General features: G+C 41.8%; 1 protein-coding gene across 1 annotated transcript in view; it reads right to left on the reverse strand.

Annotated features, from left to right (window-relative positions):
- svep1 (sushi, von Willebrand factor type A, EGF and pentraxin domain containing 1) overlaps window positions 1-24406 on the reverse strand; it is a 289678-nt gene that overhangs the window by 91151 nt on the left and 174121 nt on the right. The window contains exons 18-27 of the mRNA XM_073048583.1: window positions 24208-24369; window positions 17756-17917; window positions 17571-17656; window positions 15237-15333; window positions 15043-15156; window positions 13952-14065; window positions 9905-10106; window positions 9400-9557; window positions 8432-8633; window positions 2910-3085 (exon numbers count right to left, since the gene is read on the reverse strand). Of these exons, the coding sequence (XP_072904684.1) occupies window positions 2910-3085; window positions 8432-8633; window positions 9400-9557; window positions 9905-10106; window positions 13952-14065; window positions 15043-15156; window positions 15237-15333; window positions 17571-17656; window positions 17756-17917; window positions 24208-24369 (1473 nt within the window). The remainder of the gene's footprint in view (window positions 1-2909; window positions 3086-8431; window positions 8634-9399; window positions 9558-9904; window positions 10107-13951; window positions 14066-15042; window positions 15157-15236; window positions 15334-17570; window positions 17657-17755; window positions 17918-24207; window positions 24370-24406) is intronic.

Here is a 24406-nt window from a genome sequence, read left to right on the forward strand (position 1 = left end):
TGGAGCAGATTCAATGGGACAAGTAGCTTAATTCTGCTCCTATGTCTTATGGTTTTGTGTTCATTCCAGGACAGCTGAAATGTATTTTTTTAAGGAAATGTGGTTTCCCTTCTGCTGTGGTTGATGGAGTACACTTGCATTTCCTCATCCTCCTCCCTCCAAACAGAACAGAGTTTGTGTTCCCCTAGTCCCCACCTTTCGCCCTACTAGCCTCTGCATCCAGCACAATATTCTTTGCTGTTTCTGCCAACTCCAACAGGATCCCACCAACAAGCCACATCTCCTCATCCTTACCCCTTTGCATCTTCTGTGGGGGCCACTTGGTCGTCCATCATACCCCTCCCTGACCCTGGTACTTTGTTCAAAACTTTGGGAGGGGCAATACTTGTTCTTACACTTGCCCCTCACTAACATCTAGAGACCTAAACGGCCATGCCAGGTGAGACAGAGATTCATGTGCACCTCTGCCAACCTTGTCTGTCGTTTCTGGCGCAGCCTGCTCTACACAAGTGAGACCAAGCACAGACTGAATGATGATTTTGCAGAGTAACTGTGCTCTATCTGCAATGACCATCCTGAGTTTCCCGATGCGCATCATTTTCAACTCCCCTTCCCATTTCTGCACCTCCTCCATTGTCAGAATGCGGCCCAATTCATTCTAGAAGAATACCTCATGTAACCCTACAACTCAGTGGCATGATATTTCTAATTTCAGCTAACACTTACTGTAACTTCTAAGCGTTACTTTTGTTCTTCTTCCAATCCACCTCTGGTCCTTCCATGTTGTACCTTTTCCTAAAACACCAAGTCTTCCATTTTCATCCCCTTTCTCTTCCTGGTTCCACCCAGCTACTACCCTCTCACTTCATCCATCGGATCCCTTCCTCCAGGTTTCCATCTGCCTTTCATCTCTCCACCAGTGGTCGCCAGTATCACCTTTCTCACTTGTCAAATTCCAGCTCTGGTTATCATCGTGTTCCCACCTATCATTCTCCAGCAGGAGTCCCCAACCCCATTCCTCCTCCTTCTCCACCCGGCTCCTTCTACCAGCCACCCTTCACCTCTCTCCGGTCTACATATCACCTACTGGTCCCAGTCTTACCTTCCCCCTCTCCTCATTATACTGGTTACTTTGCACATGGTTGCAAAGAGGATTACTCACCCAGTGTGGGCAAATGGGACCAGCTCAGTTAGATACCTTGGTCAGCATGGACAAGTTAGACGGAATGGCTTGTTTCTGTGTTGTACAAGTCTATGACTATCTTCCCATTCCCTTCTCTGTCCTGATGCAAGATCTCATTCTGCAATGATGACAATTCCTGCATCATAGATGCTGCTCGACATTCTAGAATCCTAAAGCATTTTGTTTTGCTCTTGCAGTCTTCTGTATATCTAAAAGGAAGTTTTTCTGTATTTCTTAGGGACAGCTATCAGCTACATATGAAAGGGAAGCGTAATATATTTTTGGTTCTTCCGATACCATAAAGTTGATTTACACTTGCTGAGGCTGGGTGCATCAAGGAAACACTCAGGTCTGTTGTGGCAGTCAGATTCAGAATGGTTTATAGCACATTCAATGTTGTGATGGTTAACCAACTAGCAATTTCTTAAAAGTAATAGCATATCCAAAAACTTACAGCTAGATTTACAATACACACACTAATATAGGTATGAAGACATATTGCAGTGAGGTTGCAAAGCAATCTTTACATTGTGGGGAAGCAATCTTTACATTATTAGATCTTGACTTGTGTAAGCTCTCTTGATTGATATAATCAACCATTGTTAAAATTTAAGATTGCATATTCAAGGAAACATGGCTGGACAAGAAATTAATTAAGTATAGTGGTTATAGATCTGAGACATTTGAAACACTCCCTATCCCTTTAGACTGCTGCACCATACAGCAAGGTACACAGAACAGAAAATAGTACTTTGTATTTTTATTAGAAAGTACGTACTCAAAATCAGCTTAATCCATGGAGAAATGAGAACTAGTGAAAGATCATTGACCTCAAATGTTAGCTTTCTCTGGACCTGAATAATTTCAATTAATTTGCAAAATAATCGCAGCATTTTCTATTTCTACTTCAGACTTTTCACTCCCACATTTTTCTTACAGCCATATTTAAAATGCCCTTTACCATCGTGCTTTAGTGTACTGCCAATGTGCATATCTTATACATTAATACATTTCTCAGTTAAAGTTAGCCTACATGTATTGGTGTACTTGGTTATGCTGGACAACTTCTGGCCCTTGTGACTGATATTCCAACAAAAGTACATCATCAATCCTGAATCCATTATCTCAGACACAATGTCTACCAAACCATAGGTTACTTTACAGAGGAAAATCAGTTTGGTATGGAATCATTATTTTTGCAATGCCAACAAGTGAAAAGTTTAAAATCATGTTATTACTTTATCATCAAAGTTGTTAATATTTGCGAATATCCCTTAGGATTTGATACAATGGAAAGAGTCTGGTGATGTATAACAAACCCCAGCCTCAGTCTCATTGTTTGGATGCCAAATGCAAATCTGAGACTTAGGATTCTATGAAGAACGTTAATCTAAATCAAGACTTGCCAGGTTAGGACACAACTTCCATATCAACAGAATGACTTTGGCTGTACTTTTTGCTTTTCAGTTTATCGTATCTATAGGCTGAACAGATAGGAGGAACACAGATTAAATGCCCCCAAAACAGGTGAAGAACATGAATTACACCCATCCTGTAGTTTATATTTTTAAATAGTTAAATGCCAGAGAGATCTATAACTTGTCACACTTAAAATAATACTATTTACAAATAAAGGTGGGCGTTCTCCAGTCCTTTCAATAAAACCCCTATAAAGACAATGAACTGTTAATGAAACATTTGCATTGAAGCTCTATCGATATATTACCTGGGATACTCAGTCCAGTAGAAAGGTCCTTGCCTTCATCAGAGACTTTTCCATCTATGTAAACTCTCCATGCGCCACCTGTGCTATTCCACGTGATGGAAATGTGGTGCCATTTCCCATCATTGACTGAGGGACAATCAGTTACCTTCTCCTTGCCGTTGATGTACAACACCCAACTAATCAGGAGAAATGGAAAGAATAGTTAGCTTTGCAATTAAGGCAGTACCATCTGACCTGTTCTATATAGAAATACATAGAATAGTACAGCACATTACAGGCCCTTCGGCCCACAATGTTGTGCCGACCCTCAAACCCTGCCTCACATATAACCCCCCACCTTAAATTCCTCTATATACCTGTCTAGTAGTCTCTTAAATTTCACTAGTGTATCTGCCTCCACCACTGACCCAGGCAGTGCATTCCACTCACCAACCACTCTCTGATTGAAAAACCTTCTAATATCCCCCTTGAACTTCCCTCCCCTTACCTTAAAGCCATGTCCTCTTTTATTGAGCAGTGGTGCCCTGGGGAAGAGGCGTTGGCTGCCCACTCTGTCTATTCCTCTTAATATCTTGAACACCTCTATCATGTCTCCTCTCATCCTCCTTCTCTCCAAAGAGTAAAGCCCTAGCTCCCTTAATCTCTGATGATAATCCATACTCTCTAAACCAGGCAGCATCCTGGTAAATCTCCTCTGTACCCTTTCCAATGCTTCCACATCCTTCCTATACTGAGGCGACCAGAACTAGACACAGTACTCCAAGTGTGGCCTAACTAGAGTTTTATAGAGCTGCATCATTACATCGCGTCTCTTAAACTCTATCCCTCAACTTATGAAAGCTAACACCCCATAAGCTTTCTTAACTACCCTATCTACCTGTGAGGCAACTTTCAGGGATCTGTGGACATGTACTCCCAGATCCCGCTGCTCCTCCACACTACCAAGTATCCTGCCATTTACTTTGTACTCTGCCTTGGTGTTTGTCCTTCCAAAGTGTACCACCTCACACTTCTCCGGGTTGAACTCCATCTGCCACTTCTCAGCCCACTTCTACATCCTATCAATGTCTCTCTGCAATCTTCGACAATCCTCTATACTATCTACAACACCACCAACCTTTGTGTCGTCTGCAAACTTGCCAACCCACCCTTCTACCCCCACACCCAGGTCATTAATAAAAATCACAAAAAGTAGAGGTCCCAGAACAGATCCTTGTGGAACACCACTAGTCACAACCCTCCAATCTGAATGTACTCCCTCCACCACAACCCTCTGCTTTCTGCAGGCAAGCCAATTCTGAATCCACCTGGCCAAACTTCCATGGATCCCATGCCTTCTGACTTTCTGAATAAGCCTACCGTGTGGAACCTTGTCAAATGCCTTACTAAAATCCATGTAGATCACATCCACTACACTACCCTCATCTATGTGCCTGGTCACCTCCTCAAAGAACTCTATCAGGCTTGTTAGGCACGATCTGCCCTTCACAAAGCCATGCTGACTGTCCCTGATCAGACCATGATTCTCTAAATGCCCATAGATCCTACCTTTAAGAATCTTTTCCAACAGCTTTCCCACCACAGACGTAAGGCTCACTGGTCTATAATTACCTGGACTATCCCTACTACCTTTTTTGAACAAGGGGACAACATTCGCCTCCCTCCAATCCTCCAGTACCATTCCCATGGACAACGAGGACATAAAGATCCTAGCCAGAGTTTCAGCAATCTCTTCCCTTGCCTCGTGGAGCAGTGTGGGGAATATTCCGTCAGGCCCCGGGGACTTATCCGTCCTAATGTATTTTAACAACTCCAACACCTCCTCTCCCTTAATAAAAACATGCTCCAGAACATCAACCTCACTCATATTGTCCTCACCGTCATCAAGTTCCCTCTCAGTGGTGAATACCGAAGAGAAGTATTCATTGAGGACCTCGCTCACTTCCACAGCCTCCGGGCACATCTTCCCACTTTTATCTCTAATCAGTCCTACCTTCACTCCTGTCATCCTTTTGTTCTTCACATAACTGAAGAATGCCTTGGGGTTTTCCTTTACCCTACTCACCAAAGCCTTCTCATGCCCCCCTTCTTGCTCTTCTCACCCCCTTCTTAAGGTCCTTTCTTGCTACCCTATATTCCTCAATAGACCCATCTGATCCTTGCTTCCTAAACCTCAGCTGCCTTCTTCCACCTGACTAGATTTTCCACTTCACTTGTCACCCATGGTTCCTTCACCCTACCATTCTTTATTTTCCTCACTGGGACAAATTTATCCCTAACATCCTGCAAGAGATCCTTAAACATCGACCACATGTCCATAGTACATTTCCCTGCAAAAACATCATCCCAATTCACACCCGCAAGTTCTAGCCTTATAGCCTCATAATTTGCCCTTCCCCAATTAAAAATGTTCCTGTCCTCTCTGATTCTATCTTTTTCCATGATAATGCTAAAGGTCAGGGAGCGGTGGTCACTGTCCCCCAGATGCTCACCCACTGACAGACCTGTGACCTGACCCGGTTCATTACCTAATACTAGATCTAGTATGGCATTCCCCCTAGTCGGCCTGTCAACATACTGTGACAGGAATCCATCCTGGACACACTTAACAAACTCTGCCCCATCTAAACCCTTGGAACTGTATCATATATATCATCAATATGTCAGAATAGCTAATCCTTGTAACAAATGCCATGGATAAATTACTTGAAATTAGTCCGTAAATCAATTTGGGAAGTCAATCCATATAATATTGCGGGGGTTTCTAAGCACAACAATCTTCAGCTATTTCACCCACAGTATAACTTTCTCTCTATTACACGATCAGAACTAGGGACATCTGCTGATTATTGCACAATTTTTAGTTCCATTCACAACATCTCAGATTGCCGTCAGGCTGTGCATGTCTGCAAAGTGTCAGACACGGGCAGGTAAGTGGCATATAATATTCACAACATCTCCAAGAAGAGTAAGTCTAATCACCTATAATTTATACCCAAGTCACATAAACACAACAAAAATAGTAGAAGCAGGTCAGAGGCTGGATCTGTGTCTAGTGACTGGTGCCCTAACTTTCCAAAAGCCTTTTACCATCTACAAGATACACCAAGAGATTAATGGAATAATCACAAGGTCAAAAATACAGGAACTCCCTACCCAATGCACATCGATTCTTTAATATTTCAAATGTTTCTATAAGCTATTAAAAAATATAAGAGTGTAATTACTAAACTAATTTCATTGTTGCATATTGTTCGGCACAACTTTGTGGTCCGAAGTGCCTGTATTGTGCTGTAGGCTTTCTATGTTTCTATGTTAGCAATGATGTCATAGCTGCTTTCTGGTGAGAAAGGAAAATAACGTGTGTTCTGATCCTTATATGACATTCACATGTCATACAATTTTGCTTTCAGCAGTTAGTCATAATCACAGCTTCTGAAAGATCTTTAAAGTGGATAATTACTTCATTCAAGAGATTATCTAGTAGCAATAATGTCTGTCAGTAGTCATTCAGTGTTCTATTTTAAATAATTAAATATGGCTTTGTAACTTTAAAATATCAGTATGGAAAAATACAATTTTAATGAAAATAAATGGAGTTTCAAGAACACAATAACACAATTTTAAAACTAAAACTAAGATTATTTTATGCTTTATATAATGTTTTTAGACTGAACATATATGATGTTAGAGATTCAGGATTAGAAATAAATAATTTATTGAGATTTTAAAGATCTTAAAATCAAATTCTTAGGATGTTCCATTGTTCAAGAAAGGCTCTAAGAACAAACCATAAATTATAGGCTGGTGAGTCTGAAGTCAATAGTTTTTTAATAGTTAATTAATCTATACTTCAATTATTAGAAGGTATCCTAAAGGACAGGATATACTATTATTCTGATAGACTGGGCCTGATTAGGAATAGTCAACATGGCTTTGTGCATGGTAGGTCATGCCTAACCAATCGTATAGAGTTTTTTGAGGATGCTACCCTTATAAATTGATGAAGGAAAGGCCGTGGACATTGCCTGCATGGACATTAACAAGGCCTGTGACCAAGTCCTGTGTGGGAGCTGGCCATGAAGATCCAGTTGCTTCGCATTCGGGAAGAGGTAGTAAATTGGCTTCAGGAGAGAAACCAGACTGGCAGCAGATGGTTGCCTCTCTGACTCTAAGCTGGTGACTAGTGGCATTTCACAGAGATCGGTGCTGAGTCCATTGCTGTTTGTCATTTATGTCATCAGTCTGGATGATAGTGTGGCAAACTGGATCAACAAATTTGCAGGTGACACCAAAATGTGAGTGTAATGGATTGTGAGAAAGGTTATCAAAGCTTGCAGAGGGATCTTTGCCAGCTGAAAAAATGGCAGATGGAATTTAATGCAGACAAGTGTGAGGTGGTGCAGTTTGCGAGGACAAACGTAGGTAAGACTTATACGGTAAATGATAGGGCACTGACGAATGCGCTAGAACAGAGAGATCTGGGAATTCAGATCCATAGTTCATTGAAAGTGGCATTACAGGTAAGCAGGGTCAAAAAGAGAACTTTTGGCACATCGGCTTTTGTAAATCTAAGTATTGAGTATAGAGTTGGGATGTTATGTTGAAGTTATATAAGACTTTGGTGAGACCAAATTTGGAGCATTGTGTGCAGTTTTGGTCACCTACCTATAGGAGAGATATCAATAAGATTGAAAGAGTACAGAGAAGATTTACAAGGATGTTGCTGGGACTTGAGAACCTGATTTATAAGGAAAGGTTGAGTAGGTGAGGGTCTTTTTACCTGGAGTGCAGGAGATTGAGGGAAGATTTGATAGAGGCATGCAGAATTATGAGGGCCATAGATAAGATAAATGTAAACAGGCTTTTTCTTTAGAAGTTTGGTGAAACTAGATCTAGCAGTCATAGGTTAAGGTTGAAAGGTGAAATATTTTAGGGGAACCTGCGGGATATCTTCTTCACTCAGGTGCAAGTGTGAATAAACAGCCAGCGGAAGGGTGGATGTGGATTTGAGAGATGTTTGGATAAGTACATAGATGGAGGGGTGGAAGGGTTATGGTCCAGGTGTGGTTATTGGGACTAGGAGAAGTAACAGTTCAGCATGGATTAGATGGGCTGAAAGGCCTGTTTCTGTGTTGTGTTGTTCTATATTTCTATGCATCCAATAACTTACAGTGAGCTTTACTGTTTTAGCCTCTGTATTTCCGGTAACTGCATTTGTCTTCCTATGAGTAAATACATCTATTGGTACATCTTTTTGAACGGTTAGTAGTCATGCCACATGATCACTGTTGACCATTATCATTAAATGAGAATAATTTCTTATTTATGGCTCCTCATCTCAGTTAAAGCTTGTGCAAGGGTTGCATTTTGAAGTAGTAAGTTTGCGTCTGTGGAAGGATTTATTCCAAAGGACAAGTTTTTGAGATAAATACTGATACATCACAGGGCCCTTAAGATCACCCCCGATTAGGTGAATGATACCAAGAATTGCAATTAGATATTAATGTAATTGAATTTACCCATTGTAATCTGTTAGCAGGAATGCATTGTCACAGTCAGTATTCAAGGCATAGGAAATTGGAGTCCCATAGTTTGTGGTATCCGAAGATTTCATCCAGAAAGCACAGGTAAGTGCGCTGAGCGTTGGTAAGCCATTATCTAATAGAACATAGCCATAGATCCCCGAAACGTCAAAATCCAGGTTAAAGTTGGAGGACATCTCTACAGAAAGAGGACAGAATTAGCTCAGAACATGTAATGAGGAAACAAAGGTGGTGCAGATGATATCTCAAATGTAGAATTACATCAACTCAATTGAATTAAAACTGAGGGGCTCCTTTTTAGGGCTTTTGAAAAGGCATTTTCAAACAATTATTCCTTGTGTTTTTGAGAACTCTGAAAACTGGAATAATTTGCTATGGGCTGCTTCCCCCAAAAGCTTTAGCAAAGAAGCCTATGTTAGAACTGGGCACAACTCTAGATTGAATGCATCAATAACTAGATACAAGTAACTGATACAAGGATGAGAAGGTAAAGGGTGGTAGTTATCTGAAACACTGCTTGAAAGGGTTGTGAAGACACAGACCCTCATCATCCTTAAACAAGGCTTGGACGGGTACTACCTGTGCTATGATTGGCAAGGATACAGGCCAATATTTGGGAAGTGGTGTCAGGTTGTTTGATGCCTTCTGGACCAGCAGGCACAAAGGGCAGAATGGCCTCAATCCATGTCATAAATCTCTATAACCCTGTTCTTATTTTGAAAGTTACATGAAGAGGGTAATGAACTATCAGCATGAAATAATTGAAAATGAGTGAGGGGGCAATGTTGGACGGACAGTCTATTCAATATTGTGCACTCTGCACTCGCGATCCAAGTTAAAGCCATCATGATCTCTCTGCATCATAGCGTTGAACAGCTCATGCCTGATGCCGGCTTGGATTGAGCTTTGGCTGGATACTATGATGGATTGTGGTTAAAACTTACCCATTTCGCATCGGGTCCCATTGAAGCCGGGCGGACATTTGCAGATGTATGAGCCTAGCGTGTCGGTACACACACCCTGGTTCAAGCATGGATTAGATTTGCATTCATCCACGTCTGTTTCACAGAGCAAGCCACCGTAGCCTACAGGACATTGACATCTAAGTAAAGAGATAATTTAAAAAACTATCAGCATTGTTCTTTAAAATCTAAAAACAGAAACAAAGACATCCTTAAACTGCACTCAGCATTGATAGAGCTAAAACCATATTTATCAATCATGTTTGTCATACGTTTACGTGCTCTATGAACTATTTTGCTCTTTAACCTTTCCTTTCATCTCAATGCCATGCCTTCTTTGTAATGGGAGAGAAAGATCAGGAAGAAATGAGCTTATAAGCTATTCCTGTTCCATTGTCTATGCTCATGGACAAAAAAAATCTTCAGCTTCCCATCTGTTAAACCTCTCAATCTGCCTCAGCTCAACGTGTGAGGCAGAGAATCTCACCTGAAGCCATTGATGCCATCAATGCATGATCCTCCATTTAGACAAGGCAAACTGGTGCATTCATTGATGTTAATTTCACATGTGTCACCTAGGAAACCGGCCTGGCACACACAGTGAAATCCGCCAATCAAATTGTGGCATGCCCCATTGTGGAGGCATGGTTTCGAAAGGCATTCATCAATATCCAGTTCACACCGGGCTCCTGGGGACGGCGGGGAAGAAAGTAAATAGTTAAGCAAGTACAACAAAGGTGCAATTTACAAAATCAGAAGTAGAGGGTATCTCTCAGGATTGAGCCTAGAAATAATTTCTATACTGAAAAATGAACTAGTGCTTTCCTGGCATAAATGAGAAACAAACTCTTCTTGGGCTTCCAGCCAGGTACAAGTATCGACTATAACCGACGATTCGATGACAAGCTCTGCCATCTTCATCAGGGATGATGCGTGGGCATGTCTAGTCTGGTGGTATTTATACCCCTGTTTGTCTGTCCCTCCTGATTGGTTAGAACTCATCCAATCAGGTTTCTGCTGCCCCACCTTGTTTACAATCGAATTCTAATTCTTACTTAGACTGAGACTTTGTCCTAGTTAAAATTATTTTCCTCTAGTTTTATTTCAATGGCTTCCTTTACCAGGTGGTCCCAAAAGCTGTTGGTGCTGCACAGTAGTTTTGTGCTGTCAAAGTCAATCCCATGGCCATTGTGAATGCAAAGCTCTGCTATCACTGATTTTCCGGGAAACTCAAACAGATACACCTCTTTGATGCAGGTTTCCACTGTGCGTTCCATCTGGCCGATATACACTGCTCCACATTCACAGGGAATCCTGTAAACGCAGCCACTGTGAGTCCCAGGTCATCTTTGACCCACATAAGCTGTGATTAGAGCTTCCTTACAGTTTTGTGGATGGCATTAATCCAATATTTCTACAGGATCCTGGTGACCCTTCCAGAAACTGTGGATATATAGGGAACAAGGTGAAGGAAATCTATCAATCCCTTAAAAGGGCCGGAGGAAAAACCAGGAGACCTAACAACGAGACAGAATCCATCCCTACTGCCTATCTTTCCTAGATTTCCACAGTTTCTGAGTAGGAATTGGAACTCGATTGGAAACAATGTAGGACAACGGAAACCTGATTGGTTGAGGACTAATCAATCAGAAGGGAGGGACAATAAGGGTATAAGTACCACTGGACTAGACGTGCCCAGGCATCATCCCTGTTGAAGATGGCAGAGTTTGTTATCGATTGTAATCAATACCTGTACCCGGCTTGAAGCCCGAGAAGAGTTTATTTGTCATTTCTATAGTATCACCGTATTCCAAATTCATGGATGTGGTTTACAGGGCTGCAATCTTAAATCTGAGTCAGGAAGCTGTGGGTTAAAATCCCACTGCTGAGACTGGAGCACAAAATTCTCAGCTGATTAAGGAAATGCTTCACTGTCAAGGATATCATTTTTTTTCCAGGCAAAACACTAAATCGAAATTCTTATAAGGATTTCATGAAGGACCTCAGGGTATTATTTTGAAGTAAAGTGATGAAGTACGTCCATGAGATGAGAGATACAGGAGTGGTATTAGGGCATTCAACCCATTAAGTCTGCTCCACTATTTAATCATAGCTGTTTTTTTTCAACCCTATTCATCCTGCCTTCTCTCTGTAACCTTTAACCCCTTGCCAATCAAGAACCTATCAATTTCTGCCTTAAACAGACAATATGCCTTGGCCTCCCCAGCCCTCTGTTGTAAAGAATTCCTTAGATTCACCATCCTGTAGATGAAGAAATTTCTGCTCATCCCAGTTTTAGAGGGATGGTCCCTTTATTCTGAGGCTGTGCCTTCAGACCCTAGACTCACCTACAAATGGAAACATTCTCACCGCGTTCTCCCCATCTGGTATTCGGTAGGCTTCAATGAGAGACCCCCTTATCCTTCAGACTCCATTGAGCAATGAAGGATGAGGGGATATCATATTTGAACCATCAGCATTTTTTGAACACTAATGTTCTTGGTATGTTGAACAATATTCATCCCTTAAACAACATTAGTAAAACTGATTAAGCTAGTTGTTAACACGATCCTCTGATGGAGGTTTGTCGTAGGGAGAAGTGGTTTTTGGAACAGCGAGTGCACTTCCAAAAGTTATTTATTATGAACCATTGTGGCATATTTTGAGAGGGCATAAAAGGTGTTACTGTCTTTCTTTCAGCATTTCTTTTTGTTCACTCGTGATCAGTTTGTCAGCACATAATCCCATCTTGCTAACCAAGCCTTTTGATTTTCTTTTACAATATATGGGTGAATTTGCTCATGTCTATTTGCTGCTGAGAAGGAGGTGGGTCCAAGGGGGGCAATTAAGAGTCAGACAGGTAATGTAAGGCTGCAGTCCTGTGTAGGCTAAGGATTTCAGGTTATCCTGAAAGATAAGAGGGAACCAGTTTGATTTTCAATTACATTTCAATAATTCTAGCTCCATGTATATTGGATATATTACATTCAGATTCTATGATAATTAACTGTCTGGGAATAACTGGAATAGTTGTGAAGTAAAAATATACCATCATGTAATTATAATGAGTGCAGGGATTCTATTATATAACCATCGAGAGGGAAAAAGGCTTGCAGTTTTCCTATCCACACAACAACTTGTATGGGTGAGGCTGCTACATCAGAAAGGTATCAGATTATCAGATGAGAGGCATTGATTGTGTGGATAGCCAGAGGCCCTTTCCTAGAGCTGAAATGGCTAACATGAGGGGGCATAGTTTTAAGGTGCTTGGAGGCAGGTACAGGGGGGATGTCAGAGGTAAGTTTTTCACACAGAGAGTGGTGAGGGTATTGAATACACTGCCAGCGACGGTGGTAGAGGCAGATACAATAGGGTCTTTTATGAGACTCTTAGATAGGTACACTGATAGGAACACACTGCTGCTGATCGGTCCAAGTGGCGCAATCTATGCTCCAAGGCAGCAAACAACTTCCAAGCCAACTGGCACATGCAGCGCCTCAAGGTGAGTCAAGAAAGACACAGGAAGGTGTCCGCTCCTGCCCCAACAGGCGGTGCTCCTTGCCCCACCTGCGACCGTATCTGCGCTTTGGACTTCGGCTTCAAAAGTCATATGCGTGCCCACAGATGTTGACTGCGCAACACATTTGTCTTCCTCGGACTTCGAGAGACTACTACTAGATAGGTACATGGAGCTTAGAAAAATAGAAGGCTATGCAGTAGGGAAATTCTAGGCAGTTTCTAAAGCAGGTGACATGGTCAGCACAATGTTGTGGGCTGAAGGGCCTGTAATGTGCTGTAGATTTCTTTATTCTATGTTCTATTTCTTTGTTCTATTGACACAAACTATATTTACAAGGTTGAAATCAGAATTGAGAAGTCATACAGTTAAACCGTTGTGTGCCTTTCTCTGTCAAAATGCCAAGGACTTTTGTTGGATAACACAGAGGAAGGATTTCAAACTGAGTTCAAACTAGAGGCTCTAAACACAAGATAATCCAACAGGATAAACTTCCTTGTTCGGGAAATGGGGAAAGTGTGGAACTCAGTGACATAGGGAGTACCTGGGATAAATAACTGTGATGCATTTAAATAATAACTAAATAAAAATATAAAGGAGGAATGAATAGAATTATATGTAAGTATATTTATTTAACTTATTTTTTATATACGTATGTCTTATTGTAACTTATGGTGTTTTTATGTATTGCACTATACTGCTGCTGCAAAGCAACAAATTTCATGACATATGTCAGTGATATTAAACATGGTTCTGATGGTTGGAAGAAAAGTCAATGTGGAGCCTAAGATCCTGTAGGAACCAATTGGATTGAATCCATATGCCTCAGCTACACATGCTATCCAATCATTGCATGAATGCACCCTAATTGGTGCTTTTGAAATTTCCTGAGCAATATTGATGACAGAATTCTAGAAAACTGGGCAGTCCTTGAATAAATTAATAAAATAAAGACTGTAGATTATTTCCTCATTGAGTTTCTTTCTGAAGGATGCAGTGGAGCGACGATGACTTTACCTTTGAACTCATGAGTGCACTTGCAGTAATAAGCATTAATCCCATCAATGCATTTTCCTTCATTAAGGCAAGGTTGGGAGCTGCATTCATTCAGATCCTCTTCACACAATTGGCCTGGAAGACACCAACACAAGCTTTTGGCCTGGACTTTTGGATTTGCAATTGATTTCAAAGAAAGCCGAAACTTAATGGAATATGTGAAGCCAATTTCCTCTATTCCAACATCACTATTTAAGGTGGACTCTTTAACAGCTAAGAAGAAAGTTAACCGGTAGGTTAAACAACCGATCAAATGAACAATCCTCAGCAAGAAATAAGAAATAAAGATTATACTTAATACTTGACACAAAGTGAAACACAGCTTAGGATATTCATGTCAAATAAATGAAGATGAGATATCAAAAATACTTTTAATGTATTCTAATGCTTTAAAAATGATCATGGAATACAGGGAATGATGCTCTACACATAGCCTTTCAGAACTAAAAGAGGTTGTTTGGCAATAATTATAGGCTACTATGATTTTAAAGATTCAGTCATCCCTTACTTAATAAGGCTTAAAATTTTCAATCGCTATGCTGTTCTGATAGTGACAGTGGAGCCATCAGAGAGTGAAACGAGTAAAAGCCTGTTTCTTTCTCGGTGGTGGGGAGTCATGATTTATTACACAGAATATGGAGGGAATTTTCTTTTGAGATAAGTTCCTAGAACATTTCTGCTGAGAAAAAAAATACATCTTTTACAGAAATGTTAAAAATGATTGAACAAATGGAGAATCAAAAGTATAAAAAACTCTTCTGTGAAGTGGTGGACGGGTGTATGGAATGCTTTACGGGCTTCCTCAATTGTTGAGATTCTTTCGAGTTAATTAACTCCTTGCCTGGAGATCACTTAAGTAAACTTTTGTTTTGGTAAGATGCCACTGGGCTTGCTTATTCATTCATGCATGACGAATGCTGCAATCCTGGTGATCAATTGTCATTTAAAAGGTTCCAGATGCAATTAGTGGAAAAAAATCCAAAAACACGTGGTGGAGGGAATCTGCTGTTTCTAATTAGGCCAGCAGAAGTTATTCTTGAGAAGTAACTCACCCATAAAACCAGGCTGACACAAACACACAAATTTTCCAATCCCATCCTGGCAGGCTGCATTGTTCTGGCAGGGGTCTGAGGCACACTCGTTGATATTTGTTTCACAGTTTGTACCTAATACAGAACACAGGGCATGAATGAAATGCTGCTGCTATGGTGTGTGTTTGAATGGAGTGTGAAAATGTTACACCCACCTGTAAATCCCGGCTGACACACACAAGCATATCCAGACCCGATACTTTCACAACTTCCATTATGTTGACATGGCTGCCGGAAGCAATCATTGAACTCCTTCGTATAAAAGAGGGAAAAAAATAATTATCCCAGATCACCAAAAATGGGGTTTTCAATATTTATCATATAACGACACAGTAGATGGCCTTTGGCCCATTTACTGCATGCTGGCTTGCAGGGGAGCAATCCTATCGGTTCAACCTCCCCCTCTCCTAACTTCTTCGCACCGTATTTTCTCTTAAACATGCTCATCCGCTCCCTACAATCCATTTTTCCGTTAACCTACACAGAAGGGCAATTAACAGTAGAAAATTTAGCAACAAACAGGTCAAGGAGAGCTCATGTCGGGGTGAAGCCTCGAAGCTGTGAGACAGCAGCAGTAACTGTTGCAACACCGTGGCTTGTAGCTTTTAAGGGATTTATCAATGTAAACCAATGGCTGAATTTGACAATATCACGCTTCTAGTTTCATATAGAGAACAGTTGTTTCTACATTTTTTATTATAGGTCCTCAAAAATAACGGTTGGATGCATTGCATCATAAATGATATGGTGGCTATGCAATATCTAAAGATTATAGTCTTAATTCCCACTCCTGGAACCTGAGTCTGAAGTACAAGTTGACACTTCAGATGCAAACTGAGGGAGCGCTGCATTTGCAAAAGCAGATGCTCTTAAGGAAAGAGATTAAACTGAGGGCCCTTCTGTCTTTCAAGGTCAAAGAGGTCACTGCAATTTCCATATCAGTTTTTTACTCAGAGAGTGGTGGATGCCTGGAATGCTGCCTGGTATGGTGGTAGAAGCAAATATACTTGAGGCTTTTAAGAGACGTTTGGATTGGCACATGAATGTGAGAAAGAGGGAGGGATATGGACATTGTGTGGGTAGGAGGGATTAGTGTTTGGGTGCTTTTGATTTGCTTTTTGGCTGGTTTAGCACAACATTGTGGGCCGAATGGCCTGTTCCAGTGCTGTACTGTTCTATGTTCTATTTGTTGCTCAGTCAACCCGGTTATCGGGGAATTACTGTGTTACTTTTTGTGAAGGAGCCTCGTGCACACTGGGGCTACCACAGTTTCTACCTTGTGTGGTTGTAGTGCTTAGGAATGTGCTAGCGTTTTGATAGGTGCAATATAAACGTAGAACTTTGAGGCTGTGATGAATGTAACCAACACAAGCATTGTAGAATTAAAATTATATTCTGAAACAAGCTGTAGCACTTTCTGGTAGGAACTTGCCATGCCCTGTATTGAATGGTGAAAGAGAACCAGTAGAGTAAATTATACCATTGTGTGGTGATGCCATAAAGGTGTATTTATGCAGGAAATTCAAATAACGCTTGGGTGTATTCTAAAGATCAATTTTAGGTATGGAGAGAAAATATTTTCAGAATTGAGAAGGACATCACGAGTGCTTGCCAGTTCCTTGTAGAACATAGAACATAGAATGGTGCAGGCTCTTCGACCCATGATGTTGTGCCAACCCTTAAACCCTGCCTCCCATATATCCCCCCACCTTAAATTCCTCCATATACCTGTCTGTTAGTCTCTTAAACTTCACTAGTGTATCTGCCTTCACCACAGACTCAGGCAGTGCATTCCACGCACCAACCACTCTCTGAGTAAAAAACCTTTCTCTAATATCCCCCTTGAACTTTCCTCCCCTTATCTTAAAACCATGTCCTCTTGTTCTGAGCAGTGGTGCCCTGGGGAAGAGGCGCTGGCTGTCCACTCCATCTATTCCTCTTAATATCTTGTACACCTCTATCATGTCTCCTCTCATCCTCCTTATCTCCAAAGAGTAAAGCCCCAGCTCCCTTAATCTCTGATCATAATCCATACTCTCTAAACCAGGCAGCATCCTGGTAAATCTCCTCTGTACCCTTTCCAATGCTTCCACATCCTTCCTATAGTGAGGCGACCAGAACTGGACACAATACTCCAAGTGTGGCCTAATCAGAGTTTTATAGAGCTTTGTAGAAAAGTCGAGTTGATCATGTTCTCCCACTCTTAGCGCAGAACCCTGCCAATCTTTTACCTTCAAGTACTTTTGCTATATATTGCTTAAAGTTATGAAAAGACCTGCATTCATCACACTTTCAGACAGTACATTCCAGATCTTAAAGACTCACCGTGTAAAGACTTCTGTTGTCCATCTCTCAGAAAGAATATTCTCCTTTCCTTTCTCTTTGGGATTGGATGAAGCTAATGCCTCTATCATTTTCAGGCTGCATCATGTGCTACGTACCACATTTATAAAGTGATTCATGTATAAGTATTCTTCATCAAATTTTACCTGATTTGCTCGTGATCTTGATCTCTTCTCCAGAGGTGTTGGTATCAGTAAGCTGGCAGTTTCTGGCATATGCACAGAATTGAAACCTTGTAAAGCAAAAATTGTTGTTATTTTGTATTTGCTTTCTAGATATCTTAGATGTCTGTTATTGCCATTTAACGAAGTAGTTGTTAGTTTTTCCTTACCAGAACAGTCACTTCGGGAGGTTGCCCCAGTGACCGTGGTTGTTCCGTAGAATGGACAGGCCAGACAGAACGACTTCCCTGAGCTGGGTTGATAGTAATCCCTGGGACAAGGGTAGCATGGCATTATGCCAGAGCGGGAAATGTGACCTGCAGCACACGGCACTACACACATGGGAAAAGGCAAGGTTTTAAAACTTAATTCAATCACAGTATTACACAAAAACCAGAGCTTTTGTTTCCTTTTCTTGTACTTTTACTATTCTTCAGATGTTACAGGTTAAACAACACTCTCATCACTGGGTTGGGTGGTCCTGAATTCCACTCCACTTGACATGTTGGTGCAGTAGTGAGGGAGTGCCTCATTATCTGTACTGTAGTGATGTTAAAGAGGCATTCAGGCAGACACATCAGCAGGCAGGGAGTAGAGGGATATAAACATTATGCAGACAGATGAGGCCAGCATCACAGCTGGCACAGACATGATGGGCAGAAGGGCTTTCCCCTTTACTGTTCCGCGTCCCATGTGTTGTCAGTGCCATCTTTCAGATGAGGTTTTGAATCATTTGGTGTCTCATGTAAGTGTAATACATTCTTCCCATAAACTGCTCTGAAGAGGAGCAGGACAGATCTTTCTGAAGTCTGGTCCAGTATTAATATCACAACCAGCAAGATTTTATTTGCACGTTATCACATTTTCCTTTCTGGGAGTCTGTTGTGCAACATTTGTAGCAGTATTTTCTCCATTACAATGGTGACTCTGTGATACACCATCAATAACTCTTGGAGACGTGAGGTGAGATATAGGCTCTTATTGAAAGAACAAGCACCAAATCACCACCACACTACATCCTGGAGACTGAGCCGGGGCTGTGTCTCCAATCGCCTTTATACCGGGGTCTGTGGGAGGAGCCACAGGAGCAGTCAGCGGGGGGCGTGTCCAGACAGGTATATGTAGTTCACCACATTATGCTTCAAAAATTTTTCAGCAACTGTGTAGAGCTTGGGGAGTCCAAATGTTGTGATAACTGCTACAGACATGCAATTCTTTATCTTGTGAAGGCCTATCATGTATCAGTTTGCATTCTCACAAACTAAACTGTGGGCTGCGTTTTAGGCCCATAGCTCATTCTGTTTTCCAAGCATCAAGTAATATTACTTATAAGATACCCAGGAAAATAAGAGCATAATGTAACATTTAATTCTAGAATCTCAAGGCAAATATAGCCAGATGTATGTATTCAGCACTTTGACATAACTGCATACCTCAAGCAGAAAAATCAAACAAAATTTGACATCTTAAAAGGGGTAGTTTTTAGGATGGAGAGAATGGCCAACCAGTGAATGGGGGCGTGAGAAGAAGAGAAGTCTATGGTTGAACATTAACAAAACAGTACTTCGTGGTAGTTTTTGGAGTCTGAACTGCGGCCAATCACTGAATGGGATTCATTAGCAGGGGCAAATAAAAGTAAGGCTGGGAGGTGGAGCGGCCATTGTTGGAGAGGACCAGTATTAGAGTGGGGAGATTTTGGCTCATCAGGCATAGGCAAGGTCAGGCTTGGGTGAGGTAAGTATCAGCTAAGTTTCTTCTTCTTCTGTAAGAGCAGCGAGAAAAACTCCAGGAGTGGTGTTGCGTTCTTTGTATAAGATGTGGTAATTCTGCGAGACTTGCAGTCTCCCAGGTAACAACATCTGCACCAGGTGCACTGAGCTACAGCTCCTCAGAGAACATGTTAAGGAACTGGAGCTGCAGCTCGATGACATCCTGCTCATACAGGAGACTGAGGAAATGATAGATAGGAGCTGCAGGTTGCAGGAGGCAGGTAACAGGGTGACTGTCAGGAGAAGGAAGGGAAATGAGCAGCCGGTGCAGAGTACCCCTGTGGTTGTTCTCCTGTTCTCCTCAGTAATAAGCATACAGTTTTGGATGCTTTTGAGGAGGCCGATCACTGGGGGGGGGGGGGGGGGGAACTGCAGCAACCAGGTCTCTGGCACTGAGTCTGGAGCTATGGCTCAGAAGAAACAGAAGTAAAGAGGACTGCATTTGTATTAGGAGATTCCATAGTTAGAGGAATAGAGATGAGGTTCTGCGGACCTGATAGGATCATCCAGATGGTATGTTGTCTCCCAGGTGTCAGGGTCAGCGATATCTCGGACCAGATTTGTGGCAATCTAAGGGGGGAGGGTGAGCAGCCAGAAGGCTTGGCACTAATGACATAGGTAGGAAAGGTGAGGAGATCCTGAAGGGAGATTTTCGGGAGCTAAGTTGAAAGCTGAAAAGCAGGAGTGCCAGGGTAGTTATCTTTGGATTGCTGCTTATACCATGTGCCAGTGAGGGTAAGATTTGGGTGATTTGGCAGATGAATGCATGGCTGAGGAACAGGTGCAGGGGGCAGGGGTTCAGATTTATGGATCATCGTGATTGGTTCTGGGGAAGGTATGACTTGTTCAAAAAGGATGGGTTACACCTGAACCTCAGGGGGTTTAATATCCTTGTAGGCCTGTTTGCTAGAGCTGTTTGTGAGGGTTTAAACTAATTTGGCGGGGGAGGAGGGTGAGGACTGGAGAGGTGGGGCTGAGGATGGTGTACTTGGTTTACAAACGGGGGGCAGTGTGTAGTGAGACTGATAGCTAGGAGAGGCTGATGATGGAGCAAATTTGCAGTCAACTGGATGAGTTGCAATGTAAATGTAGACAAGATCGAAAAGAGTGAAAACAAGACTGAAGGTGATATATTTGAATGTGTGCAGTTTACAGAATAAGGTAGATGAACTTGTAGCACTGTTAGAGATTGGCAGGTATGACGCTGTGGGCATCCCTGAGTCATGGCTGAAAGATTATATCTGGGAACGCAACATCCAAGGATGCACATTGCATCAGAAGGACAGGCAGATAGGCAAAGGGAGTGGGGTGGCTCTGTCGATGAAAAATGAAATCATATCCTTAGAAAGTGGTGACATAGGATTGGAAGGGGTAGAGCTAAGAAACTGCACGGATAAAAAGACCAGGATGGGAGTTAATTACAGACTTCTGAATAGTAGCAAAGATATGGGTTACAAATTATAAAAGGAGACAGAAAAGGCATGTTAAAAGAGCAATTCATCATGCAGTTAAATTGGGAAAATCAGGTTGGTGCTGGATCCCAAGAGGGGGATCTTGTAGGATGCCTGCAATATGGCTCTTTGGAGCAGCTCATGATTAAGCCCACTAGGGTATCAGCTGTTCTGGATTGGTTGGTGTGCAATGAACCAGAACTGATTAGAGAGCTTAAGGAAAAGGAATCCTTAGAAGACAGAGATCATAATACAATAGAATTCACCCTACAATTTGAGAGGGAGAAGCTAAAGTCAGATGTGTCGGTATTACTGTGGAGTAAAGGGAATTACAGAGGCATGAGAGAGGAACAGGCCAAAGTTGATTGGGAGGGGACTCTAGTAGGGACGACAGCAGAGCAGCAATGCCTAGAATTTCTGGGAGCAATTCGAAAGGCGCAGGATGGATACATGCCAAAGAAGAAGTATGATGCAACGATGGCTGACAAGAGAAGTCAAAGCCAACATATGAGCTGAGAGGGCATATAACAGAGCCAAAATTAGTGGCCGGCTGCTAGTGGGTCTGTGTTGGGACTGCTTCTTTTTACATGATATGTCAATGATTTTGATGATGGAATTGATAGCTTTGTGGCCAGGTTTGCAGATGATACGAAGATAGGTGGGTAGTATTGAGGAAGCAGGGAGTCTGTAGAAGGACGTGGACAGATTAAGAGAATGGGCAAAGAAGTGACAAACAGAATCCAGCGTTGAGAAGTATATGATCATGCACTTCAATAGAAGAAATAAAAATGTAGACTATTTATTGAATGGAGAGAAAATTCTAAAATCTTAGGTGTAAAGGGACTTGTGAGTCCTCATGCAAGATTTCCTATAGGTTAATCTATAGTTTGAGTCGGTGGAGAGGAGGTAAGTGCATTCATTTTGAGAGGACTAGAATGTAAAGGCAAGGATGTAATGATGAGACTTTAGAAGGCATGGGTAAGGCCTCACTTGGAATACTGTGAGCAGTTTTGGGCCCCTTGTCTAAGATTGAATGTGCTGACATTGGAGAGAGTTCAGAGGAGGTTCATGGGAATGAATCTGGGAATAGAAGTGTTACCATATGAGGTCTGATTGAAGGCTCTGGGCCTGTACTCACTGCAATTCAGAAGAATGAGGAGGGATCTCAATGAAACCTATCGAATGTTGAAAGGCCTTGATGGAGTTGAAATGGAGAAGTTGCTTCCTATTGTGGGGGATCAGGGGGCACAGCCTCAGAATAGAGGGACAACCATTTTGAACGGAGATGAGGAGGATAATCTTTAGCCAGAGAGCAGAGAATTCATGGAATTTATTGGCACAGAGGGATTTGGAGGTCAAGTTATTGGATATATTTTAAGGTAGAGGTTGACTAGTCAGGGCATGGATGGGTATAGGGAGAAGGCAGGAGATTATGGCTGAGAGGGAAATGCATGAAACAGGGGGGCTTACTCGATGGGCCAAATGGCCTAATTCTACTCCTATATCGTGGTCTTATGGAAAGGTAAGGATGTAATTTAAGAACTTGGGGCCTTGGCATAAATAATTATTACTTCACAGTTCTAACAGTGTAACAAAACCATAGCACATGGCAGACCCAGTTCTGAAACTATAATTATACAGATAGACAATACACCTAGTTATCAAATTTTCATCTTATTTGAGATTCATGTTCAGATTTTGTCTGGATAGTGACCCTGATGATGGGATCCCTGGGCCATTGAAGATGGAAAGCTCCTCATATTGTGTAACTGTTATTTATTGTGCATCAACAAGAAAATAGGAAATATACAAGTCACAAATTGCACTTAAAATTACATGCCATTGAAACAAAGTGGCTGCGTGGTTAACTGAGGATTTTGTTGTTCTATACCCTTTCTGCAAGCTGAATTTAGACATCTTTAAATTAGAACATAAAACATAGAGCAGAACAGCCCAGGAACAGACCCTTCAGCTCACAATAGTGCACCGAAGTAGCTAAACAAATAAAAAAACAAAAATGAATCCCTCCTACCTACATAATGTCCAGATCCTTTCAGCTTCCTCTTATTCATGTGTCTATCTAAATGTCTCTTAAAAGCCTCTAATGTATTTGCCTCTACCACCATACCAGGCAGCTCACTCCAGGCATCCACCACTCTGAGTAAAAAACATACCCCTTACTTCCCCTTGACTTACCCCCTCTCACTTACAATACACGTCCTCTGGTACTAGGCATTTCTAGCCTGGGAAAAAGATACTCCCTTTTTACTCTATCTCTGCCTCTCATAATCTTATAAACCTCTATCAGATCTCCCCTCAGCCTCTGTCGCTCTAGATAAAACAACTCGGGTTTGCCCAGCCTCTCACAGTACACATGAGGCACATGCCTTCCAAACCAGGCAGAATCTGGTAAACCTCTGCTTCACCCTTTCCAAAGCCTCAACGTCCTTCCTATAGTGGGGTGACCAAAAATGTGTGGCCTCACCAGAGTTCTATAAAGTTGCAACGTAACCTCTTGACTTTTGAACTCCACTAATAAAAGCATAACATTCTCATAACAAACAAGAGAAAACATGCAGATGCAGGAAGTCCAAGTAACATGCACAAAATGCTGGAGGAACTCAGCAGGCCGGGCAGCATCTATGGAAAAGAGTACAGTCGATATTTTGGGCCGAGACCCTGCAACAGGACTTGAGTTCCTGCAGCATTTTGTGTGTGTTGTTTACAGTCTCATAACATTTGGCATTTGCCTTTTTACAGGTGTGGTGATTGTTTTAGCAATCAAATAAAAAAGTACAGATGCTGGAAAGCTGAAATAAGAAAACAGAAAATGCTGGAAAAACTCAGCAGGTCAGGCAATATTAGTGAAAAGAGAAACCAGTCAATATTTCAGGCTAAATGCCCTTCACTGGAACATAAAAAAGAGACAGCAAGTTAGTCTAAATTGTAGTGAAGTTGGGAGGGCATTATGGGTGGAGCAAAGGGAATGTCTATATTAAATTAAGTTAGGCTTTATAACTCTTACATTAATATTGCACTTCCATGAGCTTAGAGGCAATGAAGTACTATTGAACCATAGTCGCTGCTTTAATACTGAAAGCATGGTGGGCAACTTGTTCACAGGAAGTTCTCGCATTAACATCACGAAGGATGAAGCAATATGTTCCTGTGATGCTGATTAAGATTCAATCATTGCCCTTGGTCTTGAAGGTGGCTCTGTGTGTTTCTTTGAAATAATACTATGGGATCCCTTACATTCACTTGAAAAGTCAGTCTGCTCAACTGAAAGATGGCAACTCTGACAGTGTGGTACTGTGATGAGAAGTCAGCCTGGTTCGACATGGTGATGAAAGAATGCTATCTACCAAGCAGGGACGATGCTACAAGATTTATCCAGACTACCTCCACATTCAGTAACTTCAATGGCTCCTCTTTTCACAGTGGTTAATTTATCTGGACACTGAAGACACCCCCTTGCATTATAATCCGGCTGATAGGTCCCCAGTGGGCAGGATTCACAGGTCTCCAGACCATTCGGAGAGTACGTTCCAGGTTTGCACTGACCTGATTAAGCAAGGTGAAGAAAAGTGGTTAGCAGAAT

Source organism: Hemitrygon akajei, chromosome 6 (assembly GCF_048418815.1).
Source record: "Hemitrygon akajei chromosome 6, sHemAka1.3, whole genome shotgun sequence".
NCBI lineage: Eukaryota > Metazoa > Chordata > Chondrichthyes > Myliobatiformes > Dasyatidae > Hemitrygon > Hemitrygon akajei.